This window comes from Solanum dulcamara, chromosome 4, assembly GCF_947179165.1.
Source record: "Solanum dulcamara chromosome 4, daSolDulc1.2, whole genome shotgun sequence".
NCBI lineage: Eukaryota > Viridiplantae > Streptophyta > Magnoliopsida > Solanales > Solanaceae > Solanum > Solanum dulcamara.
The window spans coordinates 17,006,707-17,024,733 of record NC_077240.1 but is presented as its reverse complement, the minus strand read 5'-3'; the positions used below and the strand labels follow the sequence as shown (position 1 = coordinate 17,024,733).

General features: G+C 32.9%; 2 protein-coding genes across 2 annotated transcripts; one reads left to right on the top strand and one right to left on the bottom strand.

The window, feature by feature from the left end:
* Nucleotides 1-2,215: 2,215 nt before the first annotated feature.
* LOC129886687 (uncharacterized) lies at nt 2,216-8,205 on the bottom strand. Its single transcript, XM_055961479.1, has 10 exons — nt 8,074-8,205; nt 7,919-7,991; nt 6,949-7,335; nt 6,746-6,859; nt 5,942-6,089; nt 5,600-5,689; nt 4,890-4,944; nt 3,528-3,650; nt 2,874-2,930; nt 2,216-2,542 (listed from the first exon to the last, which is right to left on the bottom strand). The coding sequence occupies exons 3-10, from the start codon at nt 7,014-7,016 to the stop codon at nt 2,418-2,420; spliced, it is 780 nt and encodes a 259-aa protein (XP_055817454.1). The 5' UTR covers nt 7,017-7,335; nt 7,919-7,991; nt 8,074-8,205; the 3' UTR covers nt 2,216-2,417.
* A 5,870-nt stretch (nt 8,206-14,075) lies between these two features.
* On the top strand, nt 14,076-17,492 carry LOC129886686 (LRR receptor-like serine/threonine-protein kinase GSO2). The gene is made up of 4 exons (XM_055961478.1): nt 14,076-14,667; nt 15,276-15,536; nt 15,678-16,532; nt 16,712-17,492. Exons 1-4 carry the CDS (start codon nt 14,217-14,219, stop codon nt 17,194-17,196), a joined length of 2,052 nt encoding a protein of 683 aa, XP_055817453.1. The 5' UTR covers nt 14,076-14,216; the 3' UTR covers nt 17,197-17,492.
* Nucleotides 17,493-18,027: the final 535 nt, after the last annotated feature.

Genomic DNA, 18,027 nt, shown 5'->3' with positions numbered 1-18,027 from the left:
TTGGAAAACTATCAAATTTGCCCTTAGCATCATTCAAAAAACGAGCAATTTTGTCCTTCATTAATTTTTTGTTTGTTTTATTCAAAAAAAAGTTTTGTTTTCATCTCAACTCAAGAGTAAATTTGAATCCCTTTTTTTTTCTCTCTCAAAGAATTAGACTTATGGAGAGTTAACCATTTTCAGCCTGAAACTATAGACATGAAATTCTAAATTAATTACTTATCTCTGTTCTTCTTTAAATATTTCTATTATTATCATTTATCTATAAATATAATAATGACAAAGACAAATATATATGGGATTATTAAAGTTATGAATGGACCAAAAAAAATATAAGTAGAGTACAAAATTAACCAATTTAGAACGGTAGATGAATAGATTTATAAATCTTTTTCCCTTTATAAAATCAAAAACAAGAGATACCATCTCCGTCGAACAAATTCTTCAGGCCCAAAAAAAGGTGTCATTATTTATCTCAACTGTGAATCCACATGAGAGGACTGTAGTATCACTTCTCCCTGACAAAAAGGAAAAAAATGAGTTAATGGAGATAACTGTACAATAACCATTATTGTGTTTCTTCTATGTCACAGGTTATATCTTAATTTGATTTGAATTTTATATATAGTTTATTATATATAATATCATGGAGAACGCGTATTATGTCAGAAGGTTAGTAGAGGTGAATTGTTGTCTTGCCTTACGTTGTGTATTGTATTTCGATGATCACACTATTTAGCTGTAGTTATTGTTTCTTTCTTGTAGACATTACATTGTCTTTCTTATTAACAGCTATGCTTTCTTCATTGTTTCTTCTTCTTCATTGTTTTGTTTTGTTATATCAGAAAAAAGTTATAGGAACTCTTTATTGGACTTGATTTCATCACTAGTACAGTCTTTCTTATGCTGATATTGTACAAAACCTTGTTGATGGCTCATACAAGTTATTTTGAGCTTATTGTTTAAATGTCCATTTCATTGACTATTTGGGTTGGTTACAGCACTAATTCAGTTTGAAGAAGTAGCAATACTATAGAATGGCTCTGAATGTGCTTCTCTTAGAGTTACCAGCTGCTGAGACTAAATTTTATTTAGGTATTATCATTAACTTTAGTTTTAGAAAGTTGCACTTTTGGTTTATGTAACAAGGTAGGATCAAGATGCTAATGCAGTAATGTAAATTTGTGATCTTTTATCTGTCAAATGTAAAATGAGAGTGTGGAAGCTTGAGTGCTCATTTATTTACCTCTTCAATCCTGATCCTAGAAAGTGGGAACTTCTAGAAAATAGGAGGATTCAGCTAAATTTCTGGTCCTTTCATGAGGTTTATGTTGTATTAGAATTCATCTGAACTTGATTTTGATCCATTTCATTTCATGAGATATCTAAGGTTGAACACTATAGTGGAAGCTATCCACATATTTCATTCTATTTTTAAGCATTTACAAACATTTGGGAGTTGAGATCCTCTAATTACGTGAAATTCTCGTTTAGCAGCTTGAATATTAGGAAAAGTATATCATAAAATGGAGTATCTTGTTTTCAGTCTGAGCAGCTCATTAGTTCAAATAAACTTCAACCAGACTTACTAGATCAAAATATACAATATAATAGTAGTTTCTGTTTCCACTTTTAGGATGAATTTTTGACAGTTGCAAAATGTTAACTGACAAAGCATTTGCATTCTTATTTATTTGATTGATGCAGCTTGCCATTCCTACTCTGCTTTGGGGTCTTGTTAGTAACATTTTGTTACATGATTTGCCTGGCTATTCTAATTGATGAGAAGGGTGTTTGGACAGAGTATTTGATGTAAGGTTAAAAATGAAATGATTTAAGTAGTTCAAGGAATTCCCAGAAATGCTCTTAAGTTGTTTATTTCACTTGATATACTCGCACTAATATCTTAATATTTCACCAATACCAGTATTTGTGAATCTTGAATTAAGTATCATAAATAGTGAAATAGTATAATGTATAAACAGGAATCATGCAATCACAGGTTGCGGTTCAATCAGGAATTCTTTTAGCATGTGAGATGCTTTTGCCAGTATTCTTTTCTTTGATTGAAAGGAGGATTCTTTTCTGCTATCTTCCATCACAATGTTTATTTACAAGCATTTGAACAACCTGCCTGTATTTTGAACCTTCGACCCTGAATATACCCCGAAATGAGGTGGAGTTCATTTTTGTGGTGCAGATCTCAACTACTCCATTTCATATAATTCTTTCCTAATAAAAGGGCAAAATATGTAATGAATATCTAATCACAATATATGTTTTACGACACCACAGGGCATTATAACCTGCCTCCTTTTTCCTCTTGGCCCTGGGTACGGAGTGGGTAAGTGTAGTGCAAGGGAATAAGAAGAAAAACGGATGCAAAAGGAAAAGGAAGAGTGAACAAGAGACATATTCTATAATGACAAAGGTCTTCTATCTGGCCATGACTCCATTTTCTGGAAGTACTTCACTGGCACAACGCCATCAATACCCTCTGTCAAGATAACTCTGTTTTCTGAGATATAAAGCTTCATTCCATCTGAAGCAATGCAAAACCAACTGTGAGAAACAGCGAAAAAGTAGGATTTTTGAACTTTCATGACGTCAGCACATGTATCAACATCTGAATATACTTTATTTTGTGATTAGTTTTTGAATCTACAAAAAGAATATAGAAATAAGCTAAGACTTCAGTCTGAGAAAAGAAAGTCAGAATATTCTTTCTTGATATCTCACTGTTAATACAACTTACTTTTTGACAACCTATAATAAGCTACAATATGTTTGATTGCCAACATATAATTTTATTGGAATTGTCATAATATTTTAGAGAAACTTGACTAGAATTTGAGAAATCAAAAACCAATTACCTTCCAAAGCTTTTCTCACATCAAGAAAGATGAGGACATTAACATCTCGCCTCATTCCTGTTCAATAACAAAGAATTTTTAGTCACCCAAGAAAATCAAGACTGTTGAAGTTCAGGTGAAGTGTCTAAGGGCCCGTTTGGATTGACTTATAAGCTGCTTTCAGATTTTTTGAGTGTTTGTCTGACCAACTTAAAGTCATTTTGTGCTTAAAATAAGTCCCAATAAAGAATTGAGTTTGTTTGGATGGACTTATTTTAAGCAGCTTATAAATTGAAAACAGCTTATAAGTCAAAAAAAAGAAAAGTTGGGCTACTCCTATTTATTTATTTTAACTTATAAGCAATTTTCAACTTATAAGTTGCTTAAAATAAATCCATCCAAACAGGCTCTCTAAAGGCAAGAGTTCTCTGCTGATAGAGGAAGATACTAAAGGTCAAAGAAAAACAACAATCCATGAGTTTACACATGGAGATCAGAAAGGCCAATATCCAAGAAATTGATCCATAAAATTGCACCATGGCACGGTTCTATTAGATCAACTACTGTATTCATGCCATAAGAAAACAAATTCAGAGTCGGTGGATGTATGACAGTAGCATGAATTTGTAGATTTTGCAAATGGCAACAGATTCAAGATCCTATAAGGTATCTTACCACTAATTACCTCACCATCTGATGGCAAGCCACATGAGAAATGAACATGTAACCTTTTCATGCGTTTGAGCCCATGCTCCAAAATTGACTCCAAGTTCTTCTTGTAAGTGCCGTGTACACAAACTGCACATTGTCACAGATGAAAACCACAGCTTCAAAGACGGAGATAGAGAATTCTAAAGGACCACGGGGATATTGATGTATAAATTATTCTTCAGCAGAACTGATCTCATTTTATACGAATAACTATTAATTGAGGTACACCCATTTTTGTGTTGGTTTTACAATATTCAAAAAGGGAATTTAAAAATGAATCTTGTAGAAGTCTGTGAACTTACATTATACATTCTATTGAGGTCTTAGATCAAACATTCGGGTATTGGTATTATCGTATATAAAGCGAGACCTTGAAAATGGAACTCGGAACTTTTGTAAATATATATTACACATTCTATTAACATTAATACTCAGATTTTAGCACTACATCCAAAAAATAATTCAGATTTCAGTACTTTATCCAAAAAGTAACTTAGATTTTAGTACTTCATCCACAGAGTATCTTACATCGAAAAAGCATGATTTTTCCAGGAAAATTGCAGACAATTTAAGATTTTGACATATAAGTTCGGGTAGAAGGAAAGATCCAAATTGACTCTAGTTTAGCCCAAAGTTAATGAAAATTCTTAATAGTACTATTTCCATAAATTGTTAAGTCACTTGAATTATTTTGTAGGTCCCAAGTAATCTGAGTCGAATGTTGATCCAAAATTAGTCAATAATTGACTTCCATGTCAGTAAAAATCATAGATTGGAGTAAATTCTACACTAAAAAAACACAGTAATCAACAACTTGCTACAAGCATTCAGTTCAGATATGTTTCTTTTCTCAAAGTTAATCCTTGAAGATACAACTTATCAAAGATTTGAGGTGACTTGAACGACAATAATCTTAAAAGAAAAAAAAACATAACAACAGCATTGGGTAAAGAGAGGAGCTATCATTATGACAATAAATAGATAATCTTTTCCTTGAGGAAAAAAAACAGATATAACATCACAGGAAAAAGAAGATAGGCCTCTTTGCCAATTCCTTGCAGATTTGTATTGCTTTGTAGCAACTCTCAAGAGAAAAGCTCAAGCCCAAAGCATCATCCCTCAACAGGACATATTTTAATAACACATTCCATATTTATTAGTAAAGTTCCCCAAAATGCATATGAAGCATTTTAGGAATTCAGTGTACTTAGGAGCCAAAGTTTCAATTCTTTAGGTTACTAAGATCCTTATAGAAAATGCTAATAGGTTAATAAGTTGTTATTGAGGGCGTAGTAGTGTTTACAAGTCATCAAATACAAATCTTACCTGGAACTTCATCAGCTGAAAGGATTGGTTTCAGTAAGCTTTCAGTTTCAACTATCTGCAAAAGTGGAAAACAAATATTCTTCAGCTACTAATGATACTGCTAACTTGTGAGCTGAATATCATCAATTGGATGTCCGATAAATTACTTAGTTTTTCATACAAGGGCAAAACATGTATCACAATGGTCTGCATATCATGAGCCTTTCAATCATGAAAAGATGGAAATTGGAATTTCAAAAGCCAGAGTAACACATGGATGCACTGAGAATCTCATAATAGTGTTTCATTGCTAATAAAATTATTAGCCAAGAGATGCATATTTAAATGTCTAAATGTATTTGCTTTCTTTACTGTTGTCTCGTTTGGTTAGGTGTCAAATAAGGGTGTGATGCTTAAATTAAATGAAATATGCTTAGAGTTATTGGTATAAAAAGCACTCAACTAATGTGCTTTAAAATGTGCACGAACAGAATAAAATCCACGTTTGATCACACACATTCCAGTCTTTCATTCTCCCCCTCTCTTTCATTTCCAATTATGTTGAGAATTTACTTCTTCCTTCATCAGAATTACATCCAACTCTAGTGGAAGTACCCTCTAGAGATTCCTCCACTACGAATGCCATAACTTATTCATAGACTAATCCAACGAATTTCCATCTCAACTATACTAGGAAATAACATTACTCCACTTCACGGAGGAAAATGTACCTTTACTGTATGGCCTTGGTTGGCACGTATCAGAAGCTCTCCATTTTCTTCCAAAAGGCCGAATCTTTGCTTGTTATCCTTCCGTACGGCCTATAATAGAGCATGCAAAATGACAAATAAAATAAAAAGGAGCTGTCAACTCCGTTGAAAGAAAAGTTCATTCAATTGTGAGTTGTGACAATGAAAAGACAGCCACTGTCAAATTTTCGTATCAATCTTTTTCAACTAAATTAACTTGAAAACCTTTTGCAATCCAAAGAAGAGGCAAATCAGACTTTTCATCAACCTATACAAGAAACAGAGGCAACAAAGTAAAGGAGCACAAGGCTTCACACAACTAACCTCTTTCACATCATCAACTGAATGTGACCTCAATGGGACATTCGCAAATGTTTTTAAGTTTAGCTTTAACAGATCTTGTACGTTCACATACCCATCATTCCTCATATTCAAATTTAGCTCAGAGGCCATGTGCCGCAAAATGCGTGTCCTGAGGATAAACAACATTACAGAATATTCCATAGATCACATTTAGTCTATACAAAAGTTTGTTTTTTTATAAGAGAACCTACAAATTTAAGGCAAGTAACACTTGGTTCTCGGCTAACTATAGTTCTAAACACTACAGTATGTACATATCCTTACTACCTAGAAACCTGAAACTAATCACTTCCAATGAGCATCATGTCTAGAAACTTTTTTCCTAATAGTTTTTTCTTGTATCAACTCCCTGCTACCCGAGTTTTGCAAAGCATTGTTGGTCCCAAACCAGGATAAAAGGATGAGGCTCGTAGTAAGTTGAAGTGTCAACTAGTGTACCTATGAATTACTTTGGATCTTTGAATAGTGAAGGACCCATATAAACCAAAATGGAAACAGGGGATTCATAAACCAAAATCCAACTAATTGGAATTGATTAAATTCTCTTATACTATCATAAGAATTGGAGAGTTGTGCCAGTAAAACAAAAGCTAATTCTAAACAAAAAATCCATCACACAAAACATGAATATTAACCATAAAGTGATACGAGTTCACCTCTTTTTTCGAATTGAGACGTAGTTAATATGATTGATTACCATAGGTCACATAACGAAAATTAGATCAAATACCAAAATCCTGAAAGGAGAAAAACATATATACATACAATAGTCTTCCAAGAGCGTCAAGTTTATCTTTGCCGGAGCTGCCAGCACCGCCACCGCCCCCTGATCTTTCTTTATTATCCCTCGTGTCCAGTCCCCTTCCTCTTCCTCTACCACTGTTTCCATTGATTCAAAAACATTTTTTTCCAATTAAAGATTGAAACTTTACATTCAAATCAGCAAGAAAGAAGATTTTTTTTTTTACCTTGGATTGGAATGAGAAAACACAGAGTAGGATGAAGAAGAAGGTTTGTGAAAACCCGTAGAGTCCATTGAAGCAGGGAAAGCAGGAAGCAGAGGAGAAGAGAGGAAGGATGTCAAAGGATGAAATAGGAGGCGACAACGTACAAGTCGGAAAGTGAGCAGAGAAGTGAACACGGAATAACCAATTGGCTCCAATTACCTCTTTCTTCACTAAACCTCTATTTCCGGCAAAACAATAAAAATCTCTCTTTTCCTAATGTCCCAATATAGGAATTCAGTATCCCTAAAATTAATTTTATGTGCTCAAGATATGTTTGTGCTATTTCATAGATGTTAGGCTAAACTTTTTCAAACCCTTTTTGGCGAACTTGCAGATGTTATCCTCAACCTGGAGCAAAAAAATAGTACTGTCACTATCGAAAACTGAATGCCTGGATCACATTCAATGGAGTATAACAAAAGCAGAAAGGTAACTCCAAAAACCAATCTCTTAAGCAGTCAAATAAGTGAAATATACTCGGCAACGTAAAAGAGGCATCCTTCGAAAAAACAATCCCCAAAACAAGGTACAGCCACATTGTCTTTCTTTAAGGGCATATGTAAGAAGATGTAAAAAATAGAGCTTGAAAAAAAGAGAGGCAAATGTAGTTAAATTCCGCTGGCAGGCTCAAAGCTAAAGATGCACGAGGTCCAAACAAAATCATCAGACATACAAACATATATTAATCATTTAATATATTCAAAATTTACAGAATTCTTTAAACATGTATTAATTAATTAATCACTATCAGCAATATGAATATTTTTTCTATACAGGTATTCTACCTTTGTGGTGGCGATCAATAAGCGAAATTTTAGAATTCAAACAAGGCATCGCTGCAAATCTCTACATTTTTCTTATCTTTCAAATAATTATAAATGTGATATAAACAAGACAAAATAAAGGAACTAATAAGCAAGAAATTCCTTACTTCAGGAGCAGAGATTTTTAGCCAACTTGGTGGAGTCCTCTTGTATGGAAGAGCTGAAGCTGAAATACCCTTACTGAGCAACAAAAAAAGGATTAAAAATTATCAGTACAAATGTAGAATGAATAAATATAAAGAGGAAGAAATAGTGGACGAACCTTCGACTGTGCATACGACCCATGGTGGCAGTTTGGCGGTGTGACGATGGCTGCCGCGCTCCGGTTGGCTCTGATTAGCAGCGAAAACTCTAAAATGACAAACTGAGTCGTGGTTAGGGTTTTCATAATATATAGGTTCTTTATTTGCACTGAGATCCTTTGTTTATTTTGAATTGTATTTTGGATCTTTAAGAAGATTCACATATTACACCCAAAAGAAAAAAAACTCATCTCAAACTTTTTACACTTTTGACTAAGCATGTATGTCTACTAGATTTACCTATTATTATTAGAGCCCGTTTGGATTGGCTTAAAACACCTTTTTAGCTTTTGGACGTGTTTGTCTAATGCTGACTTTAAGCCATAAAGTTTTTAAAGTCAGTCAAAAATGAAAAGTTAGGATTTCTAACTTTTTTTTTCCAAAGTGCTTAAAGTCATTTTCTTTGACCATGGAAATTACTTTTATATCCCTTTCTCAAACTACTTTTTTTTATTCTTTTAACTCTAAAATTCACATCATAAGCACTTTTATCCAAACACTCAACTGCTTATTTATAAAAATAACTTTCAGCACTTCAAATTTCTAAAAGCACTTCATACATAAAAGTTACTTTTTTTAAGCCAATCCAAACGGGCTCTTAACTAGAAGTTTGAATTATTATTTTTAAAAAAAATATATATATCATTAATTTGGAATTTTTAATATTTTTTACGGTATTTTTTTATTGAATAATTCTCTAACAAGTAGTTTATCTACGATCCATTTTTCTCTGCTTAGATTTAATCCTCTTTAACGTTTTTTTAATGATAAATTTTATAGAAATTATACAATTTTGCTTGATTAGACCCTTGTGGTCGGGCCTTTCCCGGACCCTGCGCATAGCGGGAGCTTTAGTGCACCGGACTGCCTTTTTATACAATTTTGCTTGATAAAAATACCTAGTAATAAATTTATGTGTTGCTTTCATTATGATATTTAGAACACATTTTTGCATAACAAATCTAATTTCTTTGGTTATGATATTGATAATAGTTATAATTATATGACAATATCAATGCTTGTGATAATTATGAATTAAATTGGCTATCGGTGATGACACAATGACAACATTATCTCATTTCAAATAATATAGTGAAAGAATTGATCATGGTACAAAATACCACTGCATAGAACGATGATTTTCAATTCTTAATCACAAGTTTCTTTTTTCATGTATTTGAATTGGATGGGCTTGGGCAGACTCAGTGGCTTAAATCTGTTCGGCCCATGAGGCCAGTGTGCAGTTAAAGTAAGGCTACGCTAGCGTTAGACCATTTAAAAGTGGGAAAACTAAACTCATGTTTTTAAAAGAATTGAACTTATTTTTTTGTGATACTCTATCGGCATATAAGATTCTATCGATAAAAAAATATGAAGTGATAAATAATTAGTTTAAAGGTCCATTTAGCATAATTTTCCCTTAAAAGTGTGAGGCTATTAAGCCCACCCTCATTTAGCCCACCAACCTTATAAACTGTTCATGATTGAGTCATTGCATTAACAATTTTGAGTTATTGTGCTGTAGTAAATCCTGAATATTTTATCCTTCACACCCACAAAAATTGTGTTTCATTTTTGTACTTAATCACGTGTCATATTTTTATTTGGAAAACTATCAAATTTTCCCTTAGCATCATTCAAAAAACGAGCAATTTTGTCCTTCATTAATTTTTTGTTTGTTTTATTCAAAAAAAAGTTTTGTTTTCGTCTCAACTCAAGAGTAAATTTGAATCCCTTTTTTTTCTCTCTCTCGTAGAATTTAGACTTATGGAGAGTTAACCATTTTCAGCCTGAAACTATAGACATGAAATTCTAAATTAATTACTTATCTCTGTTCTTCTTTAAATATTTCTATTATTATCATTTATCTATAAATATAATAATGACAAAGACAAATATATATGGGATTATTAAAGTTATGAATGGACCAAAAAAATATAAGTAGAGTACAAAATTAACCAATTTAGAACAGTAGATGAATAGATTTATAAATCTTTTTCCCTTTATAAAATCAAAAACAAGAGATACCATCTCCGTCGAACAAATTCTTCAGGCCCAAAAAAAGGTGTCATTATTTATCCCAACTGTGAATCCACATGAGAGGACTGTAGTATCACTTCTCCCTGACAAAAAGGAAAAAAATGAGTTAATGGAGATAACTGTACAATAACCATTATTGTGTTTCTTCTATGTCACAGGTTATATCTTAATTTGATTTGAATTTTATATATAGTTTATTATATATAATATCATGGAGAACGCGTATTATGTCAGAAGGTTAGTAGAGGTGAATTGTTGTCTTGCCTTATGTTGTGTATTGTGTTTTGATGATCACACTATTTTGCTGTTGTTATTGTTTCTTTCTTGTAGACTTTACATTGTCTTTCTTATTAACGGCTATGCTTTATTCATTGTTTCTTCTTCTTCTTTTACTTAGATTTGAGGTACTTGAGCCGAAGGTATTTCGGAAACAGCTTCACTACCTCCTCGAGGTAGTGGTAAGTTCTGCGTACACTCTATTCTTCCTGGACTCCACTTAAGGAGTTTCACTGAGTATGTTGTTGTTGTTTATTTTTAATATTATAAGAATGAGTAGAATTTATCCTTTTTGTTAACTGCATTCATTTTGATCAAAATGACGTGTCAACTCAACATACAAAACTTATTATTTTCATTACTTCCTAATCTTCACCATGTATACCGGTACCAGTTCACCATTTTTGAAAGTGGTAGAGGGGCAAATATTACTAATCATTTGATTATTATTCAAAGTCACAAAGACCTTCATCATATAATGGGTTGTGTTGAGGGTGAGGTGAAAGTAGAACGAAACCTTGTCCGCATTTGATATTTAGGCTTAATGAAAATATGATACATATTTTCATATATACTATTACTAAATAATAATACATACTCTAGTCTTAATCTCTCACCTAACTAATACTATTGATTAATATGATTTGATGTAAATAATAAATGCAAATAATTTTTTATGGAGGAGTGATTGGGCCATGTCTTAAATGTGAATTGGGCAGTACAATGATTATAGAGCAGAAGGTTATAATTTCAGTACAGAATTTGAAATAATGAAAGTCAGAGTAAAGATATATAAAATTCACAAGTTCAAATATGGAATAATGGAAGTTGTTGCTTTTATCTGATTTGGTAAGGACAACACACCAGCAGCACCTTTTACACTTTTTACTATCAACTTATATATGAAAGCCAAACCAAAAAGACAAGTACTACTCCTCTACTTTCACTAAAGTAGCTTGGAAGTTCATTCTTTTGCTGAATTAGTGATCCATCACTCTCATTTTGTTTTTTGTTTTTTTATCTTCAAATTACTGAAATTGCATTTTACTTTTGATCCTTATGATATAAACTTAATATAATTAACCTTTGATTAATTAAAAGATTTATTTTTCATCCTCTCGTATAGAAAGTATGTTATAGTTAACTATTTATAAAATTATATTACCATCAAATATGAAATACTAATATAAGCTTAGCAGTTAGCATAATACATGAGTCATTAAAGATCAATTTGGTCATAAATATTGCAAGCACTTTTGAATTTTGTTTTGGTAAAATCTTTTTGGGCCAAAATATAGATGTTAAGTCTTTTAAAAAATTTAAACTTACTACAATTTTTTATATTTTTTAAAAAGGTCATCTATGTATGACTCCAATTAATTCTATCTATTATTTTCCCTTATTAAACGCAATCCTGGAATTGATATCTACTTTGAGGCAACTGTAACTATCCAATTACAATTTGTCTTGAAAAAGCATATTAATTTAGCCAACAAAAGTTGTTCACCAACAGTGTCTTACTTGCTAGCTTAACCTCAATTTTTCATATGACCTAAAAAAATCAAGTTCAATGGTTTAACAACTTGCAAAAAAGTTGAGCTAATCATTATTTTCATTTGGTTATGTTGTACATTAATGCGTAAAACATTTGGTTATGTTGTATTTTCTTGTGGTGTAGACATGACTACAATTTGCATAGTGACTTGAATATTGTATTATCTAGTTCTTTATAAAAAAAATGATAATTTTTGGTCAAATTTATAAATATTTTTGATTTTTTTTTTGGGTAATAATAATTCCATACCTTTACCCTGTTATGGGTCCTTTTCAATGTTTACTCATCAATCATTCTTCCTTTTCATTTTCATTTTTCCCACAAAGTAGGCATTGGAAAAGATTTCTCAATATAGACATGATATATTCCAAACATGAAAATGACTATCCCCTAAAGTTTATTCACAAAACAAGATATTTTTTTTCATGTGATTCCCTTCACTGAACATAAGTAATTACTACTAATTACATTTTGTCTTTTTTGTATTTTCTTGTCAACTTCCTGAAAGCAACCCAACCCATGCTTGTATATTTCCCTGTTAATTGATTTTTTCACATCAGTTTTTTTTAATTATTATTAGTATTATTATTTTAAATCTCTCTGCGAAGATTCCCTTTTGTTTTGTTTTGTTATATCAGAAAAAAGTTATAGGAACTCTTTATTGGACTTGATTTCATCACTAGTAGATAATTATTTCCATGTGATGCTTTTCTTTTTTCTGAGATCAAATTAGTTTTAACACATGGTGCCACTTATATTGATCTCAATAAGTAGCTATTTTATGAGATTACTATGAATTACACATTTATTTGTACTATCTTGACTTGACAGACTGCTTAACATAATAAAAATATATCGAACGTACTAAAATATTTTTTAACTTTGTAATATTAAACATGTCATATAAAATTGTGTATACAATAATATCATAGAAAATGGAATAGAACAAATTTTTCTTTCAAAGAAAAATAAATGACTGAGATCGGCATTACTTGAATGGAAAAATTACTGCACAAAAGTTTCAAAATTACACAGGAATTAAATGGCTTGAGCAATAAATTCTAAAATTCAAAAACCAACCTAACCTGTTCTCTTACATTTATGAGAAGTAGCAGTACTTCCTTACTGCTACTCAGAAGTCAGTAGTCACCTATTATTTTGACTGCCTTTTTATTAAATGTAAAAAGAAGACATACAAATGAATAAGAGGTCGTTTGAATTAATTTATAAGATGTTTTCAATTTTTTTTGAGTGTTTGATTGATTAATTTAAAGTCATTTTGTGCTTAAAATAAGCTCCAATAAATAGTTGGGTTTATTTGGATGAACTTATTTTAAGCAGTTTATAAATTGTCAATAAATAAATAAATTGGCCAACATTTTTTTTTTATTTTTTTTTAACTTATAATCAGTTTTCAACTTATAAGCTGCTTAAAAATAAGTAAATCCAAACAGACTATAACTCCCAAACCTTAGTACCTCAAAACCTTTTTGTTCATCTCTCAAATGGAAAATCAAAACCTTTTTTTTCATCCCTCAAAAGGTTAAAAATAGTCTATGTCTCTATGCTTCTCCATTTTATTTTATACGTGACACTATTATTAGTCAAAAAATATTTAAACAATTTTCCATATATAACTAGCTCTATTGTAAATTTGTCTTTTCAAAAAATAAAAAATATACGCCATTCATCTCATGTCATGTAACATCTTTTCAGTTTCGAAAGTAAAAATATTTTTTCTTTGATCATGACCTTTCTATATGCCTTTTAAATAATTAATTACTGTGATTTTTAGAACACTTTACGTAGTTTTCAAATTTTATTTTTAAAAACTTTAAAATTTTATATCCAAATTCATAGTTCTCGAAATTTGAGCTATGCCATATAAATTTTTGAAAAAAAATAAGTATTTTCTCCGTTTTGATATATTGAACCTTCATGTCGAGTTAAAATGGATGCAATAATTGTTTAAAATTTGATTCAAAATTATTGTTTTCCCAAGCTAGCTAGTTACAGGTTACTGGTTACCCCAGTTACCAAGATTCAAATTGGATTCTTGGAGTTTTCTTCTTTCAGCATTTTATTATTATTATTATTATCTCTACACCAGGTATCCATCAGTCACACATTGCAATATCTTCTTCACAAAAGCCAACACTCCTTTCTTGAGTTTTGTCACTAAAACCAAGTTTCCCCCACAAACTTTTCCATCCATTTTCTTGCAAACCAAACATGGGTTTTCTCTCTTTTCTCTCTTTTTTCATCCTAATCCTAGCATACCCACAACAAATAGTTTCTTCTGAAGCCATTAATGATAGTACTAAAACTTCTTTATCATTGCTCATGACTATCAAAGAATCATTGGACCCAAAAAGCCTCATTCTTTCATCATGGTCAGCTAATTCTACTGACCCATGCAATGGTTCTTTTGAAGGTATTGCTTGTAATGAGCTTGGACAAGTTGTTAACATTTCTTTGCAGGGCAAAGATCTTACTGGGAAAATCCCATCTGAGATTGGTCAGCTTCAAAGCTTGTCTGGGTTGTACTTGCACTTCAACAAGCTACATGGGGTTGTACCTAAAGAAATTGCTAACTTAACTCAGCTCTCAGATTTGTATCTCAATGTGAATAATCTCTCTGGTGTTATTCCTCCTGAGGTTGGCAACATGTCTAATCTTCAAGGTGGGTTCTTTTTGTTTTTTTCTTGAGGAAAAAGGTTGCTATCTTTGCTGTTTTGGTAATTTATGGTAAAAAAGACTCAGACTTGATGCCTAATTATGACTTAATTTGAATGAATATTTGAACCTTGCCAAATAGATCCATAGCTCTCTTAATGAGATGGGTATCTCAATAAAGACCTCAAAAAGGGATAATGCTGTTAGTTATTGAGTAGTTTCACAATGCCTATGTTTTTTCTTGAAAAAGCTTTGATTTTTAGTACTCATTAGTCATGGTAAGTCTATAATAAAGAGGTAACCTCGAAGTATCTTTGTTGAGGTGATTTTTGTTCCTATGCAGCTTACAGCTTGGTGCTTTTAGAACATGAAACACTTGGAAAAGCCTCTATCTTTTTGGTTTTATGTTAGGCTTTTCTGTGTTATTAGTCCCTTTCCCCAATGATTTGAGCTTCAATATGGGCTAATGCTTGAAGAAAGTTCCAACTTTACTGGCAAACTTGCAAATTTCTTATTCTCTTGGTTAGGTGGCTTTGTCCTTTTTCTGCAATTTATTTGTTGAATGAAATCTCAAATAAAAGTAACTGAATCCATATGTTTTCTGATTTTACACAGTAATGCAACTATGTTATAACCAGTTGACTGGAAGCATACCTAATCAACTTGGGGCTTTGAAGAAACTCAGTGTTCTTGCTTTGCAAGTCAATCAGTTAACTGGAGCAATTCCTGCAAGCTTGGGAGGCTTGGAAATGTTAACCAGGCTTGACTTGAGCTTCAATTATCTTTTTGGGTCGATTCCAGTAAAACTCGCTGATGCTCCTAAGCTAGAAGTTCTTGATATCAGAAATAATACCCTCTCTGGCAATGTCCCTCAAGGTAATTCTATTTGATTTTCTTGATAGTAATCCTATTTCACTGCTTCAGATGCTTATGAATCCCTATGTTTACTATTAGACATAATAGTAGAACTAACTCTCCTTTTTGGTCTTTTTGGTTTGGGCAATGGATGAAATGAAGCCTTAAAGAGACTGAATGAGGGATTTCAGTATGCAAACAACCCAGACTTATGTGGAATTGAATTTTCTTCCTTGAAACTCTGCACTGTATCTAGTCTAAACCAAAACAGACCACAACCATTTGAACCTGGTTCGAATCGTCTCCCCACAAAAGACATCCCAGAGTCGGCAAATGTGCGATCGGAACAAATGAGTCAGTCAAGAAATTCACAAACTGCTGTGGCTGTTGGTGTTATTGCACTTTTTGTTGCAGTAGCAGTAACTGGACTTTTCACATTTTCGTGGTACCGTCGTAGTAAACAGAAAATTGGAGGTACTCTTGATTCCTCTGATAGGCGACTCAGTACTGATGAGGTGAAGGAGATCTCTAGAAGAAGTGCATCACCCCTCATCAGTCTGGAATATTCCAATGGTTGGGATCCTCTGGGCAAAGGCCGAGGTGGAAGTGCTTTCTCTCAGGAAGTATTTGAGAGCTTTATGTACAATTTGGATGAAGTTGAGTCTGCCACACAGTACTTTTCAGAGACAAGCTTATTAGGCAAGAGTAATTTCACAGCTGTCTATAAGGGGACATTGAGGGATGGGTCTCTTGTTGCTATTAAGTGCATTTCCAAGACTAGCTGCAAGTCTGATGAAACTGAATTTCTCAAGGGACTAAAGCTCTTAACCTCATTGAAACATGAAAATCTTCTGAGGTTGAGAGGTTTTTGCTGTTCAAAAGGTAGGGGAGAATGCTTTCTGATCTACGATTTCGTCCCCAATGGAAATTTGTTGCAGTACCTTGACGTGAAGGATGGAAAAGGAAAGGTCCTTGATTGGTCTACCAGACTTTCTATAATTAAAGGCATCGCCAGAGGTGAGCTACTGTTTGACTATTGTGTCATGTTTGATGTTTTCATTGTAGCTCTTTGACGACCAAATTTATACTCAATCAGATGTTAGCTTGGAAGGAAACTGCCTGTACATCTCCGTGGTTAATTTTTTTTGTCGCTCCTGTTATTTGAATAACAAAATCTGATATCTGTTGTTTAACAGGTATTCATTACTTGCATGGAAACAAGGGAGGCAAACCTGCTCTAGTCCATCGAAATATGTCAGCTGAAAAAGTACTTGTTGACCAACACTACAACCCATTGCTCTCGGATTCTGGTCTGCACAAACTACTAGCAGATGATATTGTCTTCTCAACACTCAAGGAAAGTGCTGCAATGGGCTACCTAGCTCCTGAGTATACAACCACTGGCAGGTTCACCGAAAAGAGTGATCTCTATGCATTTGGCATGATTATATTTCAGGTTCTCTCCGGGAGACGTAAAATCACCCCTTCTAACCATCAAGCGGCAGAGTTGTGCAGATTTGAAGACTTCATTGATCCGAATCTTTGGGGCAACTTTGTTGAAGAGGAGGCAGTTCAGATGGCAAAGGTTGCTCTACTTTGCACGCACGAGTCACCAAATCAGAGGCCAGACATTGAAATTGTCATGCAAGAACTCAATGATTTATCCTCCAGCAAGTCATGAATGCTAGTACAGCACCCAAATTCTCATTAGTACTGACTTCTTACTGATGCCAGGAGTTGGCACCCTTTTCCCATCCTTTTGATCCTGCATGACTTGTGCTAGAGGACGACACATGAATGTCGGGTGCCTGTTCCACATAGTTTAGTACTAATGCACCTCGACGTAGGTAGCCTCGAGTGATCAGTTCTCTTGTATTATGTAACTTAACCATAATTATAAGCAAGTTCTCTCCATTTGCAAACTAGTGTACCAGAAGTGCAATTTCTATATCATATATGACTTCTTGCTATTTACTACTTTCATAGTATAGTCATGTAGTATTAACCAGAGATCAATTCTGTGTACTAGTGATATAATTAGATGTCTTCTATTGTGAGGGTACTTCAGCCTTTCTTGTCTTCAAGAAGTAAAAGATCACCAAAATATATGAAATGTACACCAAAAAACAGGAACTCTACCCCATCTGCAATCTGAAAAAGGAAAAGGGATTAAAAAGAAACATAAAGAGAATATAAAGAAATGGAGTATCCAAAGCTATAAATTTTGGACATATGTCAAATTGAGCACTCCAAATTGATAAAACAGAATGGTCCAACTTACTCTCCAGAATATGATGTAACCAAAGTCAAGATGGCAAAACTTCTTACTCCAACTAAGATCCAAATTCTTCTAATCCCAACATGTGATCTTCTGACGTTTGAATCCACCACCAGAAATTTCCAAACAAGTAAATAAGTATAAAATTTTGGCTGGAACCACCAAGGACATAATGCCCCTCTCATCCCTGAAAAAGCATTGCAGCAAAACTTGAATCTTCTTTGTGTCTACACT

What these genes read in the sequence shown, in the direction of transcription:
- LOC129886687 (XM_055961479.1), bottom strand. Translation starts at nt 7,016, where the DNA reads ATGGACTCTACGGGTTTTCACAAACCTTCTTCTTCATCCTACTCTGTG. An exon ending in GACGCTCTTGGAAGACTATT is followed by an intron (nt 6,090 to 6,745) that starts GTATGTATATAT and finishes GTTTATCCTCAG; the next exon opens with GACACGCATTTTGCGGCACA. An exon ending in TTCAGCTGATGAAGTTCCAG is followed by an intron (nt 3,651 to 4,889) that starts GTAAGATTTGTA and finishes GACAATGTGCAG; the next exon opens with TTTGTGTACACGGCACTTAC.
- LOC129886686 (XM_055961478.1), top strand. Translation starts at nt 14,217, where the DNA reads ATGGGTTTTCTCTCTTTTCTCTCTTTTTTCATCCTAATCCTAGCATAC. An exon ending in CAACATGTCTAATCTTCAAG is followed by an intron (nt 14,668 to 15,275) that starts GTGGGTTCTTTT and finishes GATTTTACACAG; the next exon opens with TAATGCAACTATGTTATAAC. An exon ending in CTCTGGCAATGTCCCTCAAG is followed by an intron (nt 15,537 to 15,677) that starts GTAATTCTATTT and finishes GATGAAATGAAG; the next exon opens with CCTTAAAGAGACTGAATGAG.